The 13,828-nt window shown below is 66.7% G+C and overlaps 5 protein-coding genes across 5 annotated transcripts; 3 read left to right on the top strand and 2 right to left on the bottom strand.

The window, feature by feature from the left end:
• Nucleotides 1–514: 514 nt before the first annotated feature.
• On the bottom strand, nt 515–3,190 carry EMIHUDRAFT_447556 (hypothetical protein). The gene is made up of 7 exons (XM_005794417.1): nt 2,491–3,190; nt 2,299–2,349; nt 1,993–2,088; nt 1,789–1,887; nt 1,397–1,618; nt 1,094–1,258; nt 515–1,024 (listed from the first exon to the last, which is right to left on the bottom strand). The coding sequence occupies exons 1-7, from the start codon at nt 3,184–3,186 to the stop codon at nt 776–778; spliced, it is 1,578 nt and encodes a 525-aa protein (XP_005794474.1). The 5' UTR covers nt 3,187–3,190; the 3' UTR covers nt 515–775.
• A 2,516-nt stretch (nt 3,191–5,706) lies between these two features.
• EMIHUDRAFT_431914 (hypothetical protein) lies at nt 5,707–6,447 on the top strand (the record flags this gene model as incomplete). Its single annotated transcript, XM_005794416.1, has 3 exons — nt 5,707–5,747; nt 5,816–5,984; nt 6,062–6,447. Coding segments are annotated over exons 1-3 (570 nt in total), but the record flags the coding sequence as incomplete, so codon positions are not given.
• Nucleotides 6,448–7,135: 688 nt separating this feature from the next.
• EMIHUDRAFT_194729 (hypothetical protein) lies at nt 7,136–8,573 on the top strand (the record flags this gene model as incomplete). The annotated part of the gene is made up of 4 exons (XM_005794415.1): nt 7,136–7,816; nt 7,931–7,999; nt 8,119–8,378; nt 8,447–8,573. 4 exons carry the CDS (start codon nt 7,136–7,138, stop codon nt 8,571–8,573), a joined length of 1,137 nt encoding a protein of 378 aa, XP_005794472.1.
• A 326-nt stretch (nt 8,574–8,899) lies between these two features.
• On the top strand, nt 8,900–9,589 carry EMIHUDRAFT_431913 (hypothetical protein). The gene has a single exon (XM_005794414.1). It carries the CDS (start codon nt 9,096–9,098, stop codon nt 9,309–9,311), a length of 216 nt encoding a protein of 71 aa, XP_005794471.1. The 5' UTR covers nt 8,900–9,095; the 3' UTR covers nt 9,312–9,589.
• Nucleotides 9,590–11,865: 2,276 nt separating this feature from the next.
• EMIHUDRAFT_349365 (hypothetical protein) lies at nt 11,866–12,558 on the bottom strand (the record flags this gene model as incomplete). The annotated part of the gene is made up of 2 exons (XM_005794413.1): nt 11,866–11,967; nt 12,235–12,558. Coding segments are annotated over 2 exons (400 nt in total), but the record flags the coding sequence as incomplete, so codon positions are not given.
• Nucleotides 12,559–13,828: the final 1,270 nt, after the last annotated feature.

Genomic DNA, 13,828 nt, shown 5'->3' with positions numbered 1-13,828 from the left:
CCACGCGTGCTCTCCGAGCCTGCTGTACGCTCAGAGCACGCGCGCTCCATGCTTGCGAGCGGCGCCATGCTTGGGAGATCGAGGAGGAAGAAGGAGGAGGAGGACGAGCGGATTTTTGCGAATGAGACAGAGGAGGAGAAGACGATCCGGCACCACGCAGACGATCAAGAAACCTTGCAAATGTTTTGCATCGTCGCCCTGATCCTCTGCGCGATGTGCTATCTCGGCAATTTCTGCTTTCTTCAGGATTACCTGTCCGACGTCCAAGCGGGAGTCAAGACGGCGGCGAGCCGGCGGTTAGGCAAAGAGTTTTGGCGACGAGGCGAGGCGGCGATTCCGAACAAGAGAGGGGAAGCTGGAAAAGGTACGTTGATATAGCTGTCCCACTACATGCGATGTACGGTGCTCCGGGCATATGAAGCATGATCCATGGAAGGTTTTGCCCCCCTCTAGACCGGGTCGCGGCGGGGTGCGATATATTTTCGCGCGATTGCTGATGGAGAAGAAATTCTCAGATCCCAAGAAATTGTTGAAAGAGTTCACTGGGACTCCGGACTGTCGACTGACACAAATCACAATGCGGCTGCTTGCTCGATGCTCCCTGCGCGCTGCGGGCTGCGCGCGCTCCACGCTCCCCGGGGAGCGGGACGGGTGTCCTCAAGGTCCAGGAACGCCGACGGCGAGACTTGGCGGCGGCGCACGGGCGCCTGCTCAGTCTCATGCGCCGACGACTGCCTCGCCGTTTGAACGCTCCCCAGACCCCCCATAGATGGCTCTAGGAGCCCGCCGAGGGGCCACCCGCGTGCGCGTCGAGGCGCGCCCTGGCCTTGTCCAGCTCCGCGGAGAGGCGCTCGTTCTCCTGCAGCAACCGCTGCGCGTCGGCCGCGAGCCTCGGCAACGCACCGACAAGCTCGCGCAGCTGCTCGGTGTCGACGGGTCGCTCGAGGCCCTTGATCGAGGTGTGCTCGAGCACGTGCTCCATCAGGGCGTCGCGCGACGCGACGGCGGAGAAGTCTCGCGGAGCCTAGGAGGGGGGCGGCCGCGGGTAAGCCCGCGTCCTCGGGAGGGCCTCTGGACGGCGGAGAAGTCGCGCCGCCGACGCGGGCTCGTCGCCGCGGAAGAAGAGGAGGGCGGGCGTGCGCTCGAGGCGGAGGCGGCGCGGCAAGTCATTGCGAGACACGTCGATCGATGCGACCCGCACGCGCCGCTCGTGCGCCCAGAGGCGGGCGAACACCTCGAGCTCGGGCAGCACGTCCACCTGCGGGTGCGGGCAGCGAGTCCGAGGCGGTGTGAGCGCCTCCGGCTCGCCCCCCTCGTCTCGCGGCGCGAGCACACCCCGGCCACACCTCCGCCACACCTCCGCCAGATCTCTGGCTCGGTCTCGGCTCGATGCAACCTCGTCCCACGGCGCGTGCACGCACAACAGCACGTCCGCCGCGGAGCGAAGCGCGAGCGGCTCGAGCGTGCTGCCGACCAGCCGCACCACAGGGCCCAGGTTGTCGAGCGGAGGCTCCTCGGACCGGAGCGTCGGCGGCAGCGAGCCGGCGGCGACCGAGCGGGCCCACTGCATCACCGGCGCGTAGAGCTCGCCGTGGTAGGCGCCTGCTTGGCAGAATGCCTGTGAGGAGTCGCATCTCGCAGCCGGGGGGGCGACAGCTCGCCGCGTTCTTTGCCGGCGTCGGGCGCCGCGGCGTCGGTAGTGGAGTCTGCTGCCGCGACGCCGCCGTCGGCCGCCACGGCAGCGGCAGCGGTGTGTGCGGGCAGGAAGTCGAGCGGGAGGGGGTAGACGTAGTGGAGGTTGGCGTGGTCGGCCGCGAGGGCGGGGATCCGTGCGGAGACTGGCAGGTGGTGCCGGTGCCTGTTCGCGTCGATCCAGCCGAAGAGGGCCTCGCCTGCAGGTGCACAAACGGAGCTGTGACCACATCAAAAGAAAGTCCGCCTCCCCAAAGGGGGGGCGTCGCCTCTCATCGCGAGGGCAACGCGCCGCAGCACCGCGCCCACCCGCGCAGTGTGCGCCGCCTGATCGCAAAGCAGGCAGGACTGCGAATGAGCCACAGCAGTGTGAGCCGCCCTCGCAGTGTGCGACGCCTGCAGCGCGTCGGCCGAAGAGGCATTCAGCAATAGCCACACCATCGGAAGCCCGACCTCGGGCGCCCCGCCACCCTCCGCCCCGCCACCCTCCGCCCCGCCACCCTCCGCCCCGCCCTCCTCGCCGCCGGTCTCCTGGCCGCCGGCGGTCTCGCCCCTGGCTGGTGCGGAGAGAGACGCGCGGTACAGCTCGTAGGTTGAGGGCGACACCTCTGCGAGGAGGGGCGTGTGGTGCCGCCGGAGGAAGGCGCGGAGCTGCGCCTAAGAAGAGGAGGGTGTCCACGAGGTGTCCACGAGGTGTCCACGAGGTGTCCACGAGGTGTCCAGGAAGAGTGCCGAGGGAGTGGGAAGGGAGTGAACAAGTGTCTAGAAAGTGTCCTCGGAAGTGCCTAGCAGCTCCGCCTCGTCTCGCACGTCTCCCTCGAACCCGACAGCCTCGCCCCTCCGCAGCAGCACGACGCGTGCGGAGGAGGGCGAGGGCCGTGGGCCGGCGCGCGTGGGCGGGAGGGAGGCGGCGGCGTGCAGGCGCTCGTCCTCCGCCGTCGGCTCGCACGGGCCCGCATCGCTGTCGAGCGGCGGCGGGCACCACCTCGAGAAGAGGCCCGCGGGAGCAACAATGAAGCCGGTTCGGCGCAGAGCACCGTCCGCAGCGAGCGCGGCGAGAGCGCGGCGCGCTGCGGGCGCATCGGACGAGTCGGACGAGAAGAGGACGAGCGCGCCGCCCTCCGCGGCCTCCGCCTCCGCCGCCAGCTCGCGCCCGGTGTTGACCTCCTGCGGCTCGCTTCGCGCGTGCCGCCTCACAAATGCCGCCATCTCCCACGCGACAAAGTTGCCCTTGTACACCTCCGCGCCGTCCACGGCGTGGTGGTGCAGCCGCAGCGCTGGCAGTGCAACGACGCCCGCGGAGCTTGCGAGCACCTCGTCGTCGCACAGCGCCACGGCCCCGCTGCCATGGCCCAGGAGCTGCGCCGCGGCCGCCAAAGCGCCTGGCGGCTCTGGCGGGAGCGAGCCGGCGGCCAGGTAGAGGACGAGGAGCGGCGAGTGCGCGTGTAGAGCCGACGAAAAGTTGTGTTGTGTGAGAAGCAACGGCACGCTCATGTCGCTGGGCCAGGCAAGAGCTTGAAGAAAAGAGAAAGCCGCTCGTCACGTGAGGTTAATGACCGCAAGTGCTCCAAGTGCCGATACGAAACAAGAACACAACGCATATCTCACATGACAAGCGATCCCACGTCAGCGATTGTGGGGACTACATGATTACACGAAGGGTTGGGGGGGCCGTCCGCAGAGCTAGGCGGCGCGGGCACCCCCCACTGGGGCCGAGCGTAAGAAGCCGTTTGCCACTTGCTTGTTTGTTCTTGACCCAATTGGCACGCGCTGGGGAGTTGAGCCAGTCTTTACGCACATTGCGCGCCTGCTTGTTGATGTTCTCGGCGTCGCCCGCCACCGCCGCCATGGAGATCTGCTGCGGGAGAGAGAGATTTTTAGCAATACCAAACAACTCTAACACTCACACGTAATTTGGGGCCTGGAGCCCTGTTCACGCGCGCGCGACTGAGTTGGCAGGATCGGCAACTGGGGTCCGTTCTGACTAGTACATGAACACGTTCTGGCCCTCGCCATTCTGATCATTCCTGGAACACCCTCGCGCCTCGGACCGACCCAGGTGGCCGGCCGCGCGGCCGGGTAACCCGGGTGAGTGCTTTGAGTGGGTGGCTGTCCCGTATTGCATATAAGGGCTGTTCGCTACCCTGCCCCCCTGTGCCCTCCCTCGCGGTGTCCTGCGGGTTCCGCGGCCGCCTTCCGCGGCCGCCCTCGCGCCCGACCGTTTTCTTTTTCGCTCCGCGCGCATACCAAAGGGCCCGCCAACACGCCAACGACATCCGACACCCTCGCGCGGCGACGGACCTCTCGCTCGAGTCGTCGATGTACGACGGCTCGCCGTCGGCAGAGTACGAGTCGTGGCTGCTGCTCGAGCCTGTTCTGGCGCCGACGGAGGCGGCGGCCCTGCCAGCGGCGGCCGGCGGCGCAATCGTCGCCGTGTGAAGAGGTCGGACCGGCTGGGGCCGCGGGCGGTGGGCGGTGGGCTGCCTTGGGGGGATGGGCTGTGGCAGGGTCCGAGTCGTAGGGCCGGTGCCGCCTGGATGCCGTTCTGATCATTCCTGCGACCTTTGTAGTCTTCCGTCCGAGGTCGGGCTGAGGGAGGACTGATGAGCCGCGTCACTGTCCCTGTGCCTGTCTGCTGCTAGTGCCGAGAGAGAGGCTCCGGGTCTCAGCGCCTCAGGCGGGCCCAGCCGCCGGTGTTCTGAACGTTCTGAGAACGCATTCCGAGCCTTGCCATTCTGATCATTCCCCTTACCTTGCCAACTCAGGCGCGCGAGACGTGCAGCCACAGGCAGGGTTGCCAGGTGAGAGCGAAGTTGTTTTGTTGTCTGTTGTGTGTGGTGGACGACGAAGGAGGAGGCGCTCGCCGACGCCGCCCCGTACTCCGTCCGGTCCGTCTTGCTGCCCGCCGCCTCCTTGGCGAACACGTGGAGAAACTGCTTGGACCTTGGTGGGCGGTGCAATGCCACCAAAGTCTCAACGAGCACCAGCCGCGTTAGAAAAGAAATTTGAATTTCGAAACTCCCTCGCACGACTCCCTTGGGTTGTCTGTTTCTTTCTTTCTTTTTACGACACGAGGCACGGACGAAGAATTCTACGAGCGAAAAAATAAACCACCGGCCTGGGCACCACCGCGTGCGGGCGCTCGCAGTGGCCCAAACCTGGAATCGGCGATTCCAGGTTTCGCTGGCCTGCGCTCCACGCGCACCGCCGCGGCACCGCTGCGCGCCGACAGGGGCAGCTCGCTACCCCTAGCCGAGCCCTCAAAGGAGCGCGCTCCTGGCCACCTCGTGCTCCCACACGGCGCATCGCCGCGAGCGGCTCGTCGAGCCGCCGGCGCTCCGGGCTCCAGACATCTCGCCGCGCGGGTTCTCGTGCAGCCTCCGGGCTCGCGGCGCGTGCAGGTAGCTTAGGCCGACCCCTCGCGACCCTGAGATCGCGACGCGAGAGCTCTCCATCCCAACTCTACGCTCGCTCGCGCTAGGCGCGCCGCTCCGCTCGCGCGCAAGACACGCTCGGCGGGCGCATCGCGCGGCAGGCCGCGCGAGCTCCGTACGGAAGGCGCACCTCCCGCGTGCCCCATGCGACAGGTACCGCGGAGGTCGGGTGCACGCGGCGGAGGTCGGGAGAGGGCTCGCACACACTCTGATCAGCTCGCCTCACGCCATGTCGGTGCCGAGCGGGTCGCTGCAGCCCCGTCGCCGGCCTCTGGGCAGGAGGCGCGATGCCTCTTCGGCTGTGCCACCCGCCTCGCTCGTGCCGCCGGGCGGTGGAGGACACGGGATGGTGTCGGTCGTCGCTGGCGGCGGCGATGCTGGCGGCGGCGATGCGGACGGCGGCGACGGCGACGGCGGCGACGGCATCGTCGGCGGCGTCGGCGGCGGCGGCGGAGGCGGTGACGGCGTCGTCGGCGACGGCGGCGGCGGCGGCGGCGGAGGCGGTGATGGCGGTGACGCCACCGGCCTGCATATGCTGTCGAAGGGCTTCGTCGACTTTGCGCTCTCGATGGCTTCGGCAAACTACGCGGCCAACAGGGAAGAGATGCGAGCACACCTCGAGTGAGCCTCCAGCGCAGGAGAAGCTCTCGAACTAAGTTAATCTCACAGCCTCCCACCGTTGCGCGTAGCACGATCCGCAGCGGCGGGCGCGACACCGGCACCGCCGAACGGCGGCTCGCGCAGCTGCAGCAGGAGCGCGTGGCCATCTTCACACACGCGTCGAACGTGCTGACGACCGTCTTCGTCCTCCTCATCGGGGCTGCTGTCGTGATCGCCCTCCACCGGTCGCCGCAGCCGGTCTGGTGACCCCTCCTCCGCCTTCGCCGCTTGCACCTCGCGTGAGCTCGAGCCCCTCGCGCCACTCCTTGCCGCAGGTGATGCCGCCGCCCGCGGCCCCGCCTCAGCCGCCCACCGCCCGCTCGCTGCCCGATGCTTGCATCGCGGAAGACGAGCTGCGCGCCGCGGTCGCCCGCGCTGGCCGGGAGGCGGCGTGGCACGCAGCACAGAGGCCGATTAGCGCATGCCTCGCGGCCGCCGTGTCAGCCCGCGCGACATGTCACGACGCGCGCGCGGTGAGAGCGGTCGCCCTCTGTACATACGGTCCGGACGCGTCTGTACTGTTTCCCGACCAACACTGCATGATGACACTCTGCGCCCCGCGCGCATGCGTGATGGGAGAGGCGCGGCTTCGGCTATGTCGCAGCTGTGTGTGTCCTGCTGTGTGGACACGAGAGCTGGTACAGCACGCTCTATACGTACACCAAAGCCACACGCGGCACCTTCTCTCACCGCCCGCACGGACTTCTCTCAGAGGGAAGCTACCCGAGCCCGCGGGGACACCGGCCGGCACGAAAGGAGGGCGGCGCCTCGAGCTCGCGCGAGCGGCGAGCACTCGACGAGGTGACCGGAGGGCCGGCCGGCGGCGGATAATGGCAGCAGCCGGCTCCGGAGGGAGGTTGCGGCAGCAGAAGGTGGCGCGGCGAGCGAGAAGGGGTGACGGCGCGCGGGAAGAGGCGCACGGGTCGTGCGCGCCGCTCGCGAGGCGCTCCCGGTGTCTCCGGCGCCGCAGCCGACCGGCACAGCACGGTTGGGCCGGCGGTGGCGCCCTTCGAGCGCGAGAGGGCGGTTTCTCGGATGCGCTCGGCCGCCTCTGCTCGACAACACGCTGAGAGAGCCGCACAGGGAGACGGTCGATCGCGACGCGAAATCGGACGACACAGATCGCTTTCGAGTCGTCTCGAGGCACTCGAACCGCCGCGCAACCGCCCGTGGCGGCACGGCGAAGGGCTGCCTGGGCCACTGCTACCTCGGCCGAGCGGATATCCGCGGTGGCGACTCCGGGCCAGGGCGGCCCCTAGGATTGGCGTCACTTTTGCCGTCCTCCTCGCCCCCATCGCCGCCGCCGCTTGTGGACGTCGCCGCCACCACGCCCGCAGTGGTGGCTTCGCATGGCCGAGCAGGCGGGCGTCGCCCCCAGCGCACAAAGCGTGGGCGAGAGCTTAATGGCAAAGCTCGCGCAGCTTCAGCGCGTCGACGCGGTCTCGCGGCTGCTGCGGCCGCACTACCCGGACGACAGCGTGTGCGGGCCGCTGGCGAGCGCTGTGGTGGCCGAGGTGGGCAGAGCTCGGACCTTTGACCGGTTCGCCTGCCGCCTCGTCGACGCGGACGGTCCCAGCGCCAGCCTCGCTGAACTCCCCCTGCGCGTGCTCCACCGCCTCTTCCTCGCCGCGCGCAGCGGCCCGCCTGCCGCCGCACCGCCTGGCGTGGATGCGCCCGTCGTCTCGTTCGACTCACTGCGCCGCGCGCGGACGACCCTCGACGACTTTAGCAAGTTCTACCTGCCGCTGCACGGGCTGGCGCAGGTCGACTTCTTCCGCTGGCTGCCGCAGCTCACGTTTGTCGAGGCGGCCATCTACCAGCTCGACCAGGACAATGAGGAGCTCGCGCGGAGGGGAAGGCGAGAGGCGGAGGCGGCTGGCCCGACGGAGGCGGCGCTGCGCGCCGTGCTCGAGGGCGAGGGGCTGCTGCTGCCCGAGGTGGAGGCGGAGCTCGCCGCCGGGAGAGAGTACTGGGCGCTCGAGCGGCGGCTGTGTGCGGCGATGCTGCGGCGACCGGTCGGCTCGGAGGAGGTGCTGCCCGGAGCCTTCTGGGAGCCGTCTCGGAACCTTCCTGCAGGCGCCCGCTTGTCGGGTGGGCGCAGGAGCTGCGCGTGAACAGCGTCTCTTCACGCCTGCCGCTGCGAGGACAGGCGAGAGCCGGTCGGGTGGGGGGAGGTGCTGGAGGCGAGCTCGCTCAAGAGCTTCGACTACAGAGTGTTGCACGCGCTGCTCGGCTCGGCCAGCGGTCCAGTTCACCGGCGTCCTGCTCCCTCACTCACCGTGAGCAGGAGCCGTGAACAGGCTCGCTCAGCGCGGCGCCGCCCTCGCCGCAGCTGCGCGCGTTTCTGCGCGTGGACGAGGTGCTCACCGACGTGGCAGACGACCTGTTCGATTACGAGAAGGACGTCGCCCAAAACTCGTTCAACGTGCTGCGCGGCGCGGTGCACGCCTTCGGCGAGGAGGCGCCGCTGCGGCTCGCCGCCGAGATTGGCCGGCTGGAGCGGGAGCACGAGGCGGCGCTGCAGGCGCTGCCGGAGGGGCAGCGCGCCGCGTATTGCCGCTGCCGCGCCGACGCGATGGCGCGCCGGCCGCGGTCCGAGAAGGGGCAGGGCGGCAGCTGGACTGCGTTCTGTTTGCCGACTCACAGCTGTCGGCCTCTAGGAGCGGCAAGTGGGTCTTCCCGAGAGTGCTGCTGCCGGCGCAGGAGGAGGCCCACCGTGCCGCGCTGCTGCGGGGCGGCGGGTTGGAGGGCGGCGGCGGGTCGGACTCCGACTCTCCGTCGAGCTAGGTTACCCACGGGCTGTGTTTCTTGGGGGGGGGGGGTATACATTTTGCGTTTTGGATTTTGGAAATGGAACATGCAACCAACACCTCGAGCGCGTTGGCTCGCCCTGCTATTCTCCCGCTCCGTTAGGTTTCTTCCGTCCAGGAGGCTGGGCGCGAGCTTTGCTGCCCGGCCCGCCTCCCCCACTGGCACTGCTGCCGCCGGCGGGCGGCCGCTGCTTGTGCCTCCGCCCAAAGGCCTTGTCGACGTCGATGCCGCCCTTGAGGGCCTTGCCGAGCTTCTTCAAGTCGACGCCGCCCCGGAGCGCCTTGCCCAGCTGCAGCGTCGCGCCAGCGAGCATCGGGCCTTCATGATCAATAACTTTGATGAGTAAGCATTGAAATCCGCCACTTGAAGCGTCGCGCCGGCGAGCGTCGGGCCTTCGGCCGCGCTGCTTGCCGCGGAGCTGTTGACGGCGCGCTCGAGCTCGAGGCCGCCGCTCCACTTCTGCAGCGTGCCTGAGTATCTCACGAGCAAGGATGAGCAATGAGCCGTTCCTGCTTGGGCCGCCACTTCTGCAGCGTGCCCGTGGTCGACGCCATCGGCACCCACGAAGCTGTGGCGTACCTGGTAGCCAAATCTCGGATGATCTCCGGTAAGTGGGTGAGCGCACAGCAACCTTGGGGCGGGGAGACGGGATCGTGCAGCGCATTCAAGACACAACGTGTACGTCTACCCCCGCAGGTGTGTTGCATCTGGTGAGGCGTGCAGGTTGTCGAGGACAGCCACGAGGACAGACGGGAGGGAGAGGGCCGCGATGCACGCCTAGATCTCGGTTCATCTCGGGTGATCTCGCGTGATCTGGGTGTCAGAGGGAGAGAGGGCCGCGGTGCAGGCCGAGAAGCCGAGGAGCAGCTTGCAAAAGAGGCGGCGCGGGTGGGTCCAGTTGTACATGTAGCCGACGCACGCCTGCGAGCACACCGCGGCCGTTGGTCATTCACACACCATATGCCATCCACCGTTAGCAACTCGTCGAAGGCCATTCCTCAAAGCCATGATCATTAGCAACTGGGGCGGCGCGCGCCTCCCAAAAGACAGCGGGCGCGACGAAGGAGAGGACGACCGACGTGGTGCCGCCGAGCAAGCCGAAGATCGCGTCGATGTTCGGAAAGACGATCGCGCAGAGCAGGGAGCTACCCACGAGCAGCAGCGACACGGCGGTGTGGCGGAACGGGTCGCTGACCCTTTCGCGCGGCGCATCGACGTGCTCGACGAGAGCGTCGGTCGCGCGCGGCACGAGCTCGCTGCGCGCGAGGATGGCACGCAAATGCATGCGGCAGAGGAAGACCATCATCGGGAAGGTGAAGGCGAAGGCGAGGACCACCGCCAGCCTGGCGGCGAGCACGACGCTCGTCTGCGGCAGAGAGTCGAGCACGTTCGGCCGCACGGCGCTGCCATACGCGAGCGAGCCGACGAGTCCGACGAGGAGGTGGAGGGCGAGGGTGACGTACATGGTGGTGTCGACGACGCGGTGCATGTAAGCGTACGTCGCCGGCTGGTGCAGCGTCTCGAGGGCGGGCGGGAAGAGGGACTGGGACGAGAAGCAGAAGGCGAGGGTAGGCAGCGAGAGGAGGGCCTCCGCAGAGAAGATGGCGGCGGGGAGAGGCTCGGCGGCGGCGGCGTCGGGCGGCGGCGGGGTGAGGGCGACGACGGCGACGGTGAAGAAGAGGCATCCCATCCCGACGGCGGAAGTGCACTGCAGCGCGTCCATGCTGCGCAGGAGCGAGAGCGGCGTCAGACAAACCGCGGTGAAGGCGACGAGCAGGAGCAGGGCGAGGAGGGAGTAGTGGAGCGGGCCGTCGCTGACTGGCCCGCCGTCGTAGACGCTACCGTCGCCGAGCGAGGAGGTGAGGACGGTGAAGGCTTCTCCGATGATGACCAGGTACGAGACGGAGGACCCGAAGAAGAAGAGGAGCGACGACCAGTCGATCAGCGAGGCGATCCCGTCCGCCACGTGCGAGCAGAGGCCGATGTACGAGTGCTCGCGCGTGGTGAGGCAGGCGCGCAGCAGGAGCAGTAGGCTCGCGTGGTTGAGCGCAAACACGCCCAGCAGCATCACCGTGCCCATCAGCCAGCCGCACCGCGCGAACGCCAGCGGGAGCGCCAGCAGACCGGGCCCCGTCGTGCCGTTCAGCAGGTTGAGCGTGGTGCCGACGAGGGAGAAGAGGGTCGTGTCTGGGACCTCGTAGTGCAAAGCGCCTTTCAGCGCGGTGAGCTTGCTCTGCCCCAACTCGGCCGCTGAGGTGAGCTTGCTCTGACCCAGCTCTTGCGCTGCGAGCAGCCTGCTCTGGCCGAGCTCTTGAGCCGCCGCAAGCTCGGCCTGAGCGGCCCTGAGCTTTCTCTGGCCGAGCTGTGCGGCCGAGCCGAGGTACCTGCGCGTCTGAAGGTACATCTCTGATCACCACGACCACTTGCCGCCCGACCCTCGAGCCCTCCGCCAACGGCACCAGAAAGAGAAGACAGCGCGATTTGAGCCGATCATCCGGCTGCTGGTGCGCTTCTTAGCTCCCCGGCCCTGGATGTGAGGTTGATGACTGCACTCCAAGTGCTCCAAGTGCTCCAGCATGCTGCGAACGCGCACCCCCGGGGCTAGGGCTCTCTAGCCCGTAACCCGATACCGATCATCCGGCTCGCTTGGTGCGCTTCTTATTAGCTCCCCGGCCCTGGATGCGAGGTTGATAACTGCACTCCAAGTGCTCCAAGTGCATCAATCTTCGGAATAAGCTGAAAATAACGCACGGGCCCTCAGCGGAGCTGGGAAGAGGACCGCCGCAAGCGGCGTGGCGTGGGTCGGTTGCCTACTGTCTGAATACGTTTTCCACGTATTCCAAATGACCTCCCAGAGGCCTGTATTCTGCCGTATTCCACCCGTATTCCACGTATTCCATGGAATACGCCGTATTCCAAGCTCCCAAAATGGACGTATTCCGTATAAAATTTTCTTCGCTCCGCGAATTCAGACAGTAGGGTCGGTTGTGCATCCCTCTGGGGGCCCCTCTGGCTCTGCGCCGGGGAGGCGTTGTTGGAGGCTAGGACGCAAGCGTCCGTCGCCTTTTTCAAACTCGGGGCCCACTCCGCTACGCTCCGACCCGAATTTGGAGGGCCTGAAAAGTTTAAGGTGTTGCTGCGCAAAAGGGTGGGGAGCCGCGGCGGCGCCGCAGGCGCGGGCGCGCAGTGGAAGCACGCTAGCCATACATTCACGCAGAGAAGCTGACTGACGGTCGGGGTCGTGACGGCTCGAGGGTGCGCACACTAGCGGCCGGACGCCTCACCCGCGGACGCCTCACCCGCACGCGCACCCTCCAACATCGCCGCCGAGCCCAACGCCCTGCCGTCAATCTCGACGAGCGCCGCACACCTGCGCGGACAGTGTTGCCGCCTTGTGCCCGGAAAGCCTCGAGCCGGCGCGCACCGGTGGCAGCGCAGGATGAGGCGGCAGCAGTGGAGGGTTGGGGCGCATTTGAAGGCGCTGGCCCCGACGCGCCATTAACTGGGTCGGGTGGTTCCTCACCCCTCTGGTTTCAGTCAAGCGGGAAGAGTCTGTGCAAGGGGGGCGGATGGGGCTGGCTGCGTCACCTTGGAGCATGAAAGGTTCCTACAGTAAGGCTACTCGAGTACGCAGCACCTTGGCTTGGCCCCCGAGCGGGGAGGCGGTCGACGACGCGCAGCATGGCGGTGAGCGCAGCCTGACGACGCGTCTTGATGGACGGATCCTTCTGCCGGCTGACCAATTCCGCCCACCTCTTGACCCGCGGCTTCGTCACCAACATGCGCTCGAGAGGCGGAGCAGCCTCGATGCGATCCAGTTCGGTAGCTATCTTGTCGCGCAGCGCATTGTCAAAAGGCAGCTTGTTACAGGCGTCGCGCGCGTCCCCGAGGTCACGCAGGAGGCTCTCCATATGTGTTGCAATAGCCCCCGGCTGTGGTTGCTGCAGTGCTCCCGTAAAACCAGCGATGTCTTGGCACGAGCTGAAAGCTTGCCCCCGTCCACGGCCGAGATCACATGGTTTCTGCACGGTATTCGGATTTTGCTATTTGTTCGTGTGGGGGTATATTGCAGATTTGTCAATGGTACCGCGTCTGCGACGCGGGCGCCTTGCGGGCAGAGCCCTTAGCCACCCTTTATATCTTGCGCGGTCAAAAGGAAGGAAAGGGGTTAATCGGGTTACTAATCAGAGACACCCTTCGGAGTCGCTCCTCATCGCAAATCCTGTCAGCAGTCCACCTTCTCTTTCGCGAGAAACACCGAAAAAACCTCTCGGGTAGGGACTATGAGCTATGTTCGGAAGAGCCACATACATGTACAACTGAGAGAGAGAGTTAGTTAGTTAGTTAGTTAGGAAGGTGAAGAACAGCCAGGCTCGGACTGGACACCAAGCGGTATGGTGGACGCTAGACTGAGACGACGGTAGTTGGACGGACGGAAAAACACCCCCCTTTTATGCCTGACCCTGGGCATGGCCTCTCTGGGGGTGAGCTGGGTCGGCCACGTCCGGGTCTGCAACTCGCACAGTGGGTCCGCGTCCGGGCGAGCATCCGAGGCCCGCGGTTGTCCTCTCCCTGGGCGCGACCGCCATGGAGATCCACTGCACACAGATCAGTGTTTTTGGCGACTATTGCTCGCTCTCTGTGCAATCGCAACGCCAGAGGCCGTGCTTGGAGAATGTGTCGCAATGCTGCTGCGTCAGTGGATTGAGCCGCGGCGCAGGCTCCATCGGTGAGCTGCGGCGGCGCGCCGGCCGCTTCATGCATAGCTCTCCGGCGAGCGTCCGCGAACGCGTTTTCCGTCCGCCCGTTTCATCGAGTTTGCCCGAGTGGTAAAATCCAATCGAATCTGCCCGAGTGGTAAAGTGCAACTTTGGCATTTGGTAAAAGCTGCCCGAGTGGTCTGTGGGGAAAAAACCAAAGCGCAAGGGTGGCCCCAACAGCTAAAGGTCAACATCCCCTCCGGCTACGACAATGCGAACCTGATCTGTTCCTCACGGGACACGGGGTTGACCCGTCTCCTCCAGATCGAGACGGACTTCATGAACGGCCGAGCAATATTTCTTCATTACTATTAATTGATGCTTTTTGCACGGCTGAGCCCTCCCCCCCCCCCCCCCGCGCCCATTTCCCAGGCCGTCATCGCATTTCGCCTTCCTGGGGACCCAGCGCTGACTTTCTGACTGGCCGTTGCTGTCTCTCCCCCTTCTCGACTGTCTGTGCTTGTGCGTCTT

This window comes from Emiliania huxleyi, assembly GCF_000372725.1.
Source record: "Emiliania huxleyi CCMP1516 unplaced genomic scaffold EMIHUscaffold_1, whole genome shotgun sequence".
NCBI lineage: Eukaryota > Haptophyta > Isochrysidales > Noelaerhabdaceae > Emiliania > Emiliania huxleyi.
This window is presented reverse-complemented; position numbering and strand designations above follow the sequence as displayed.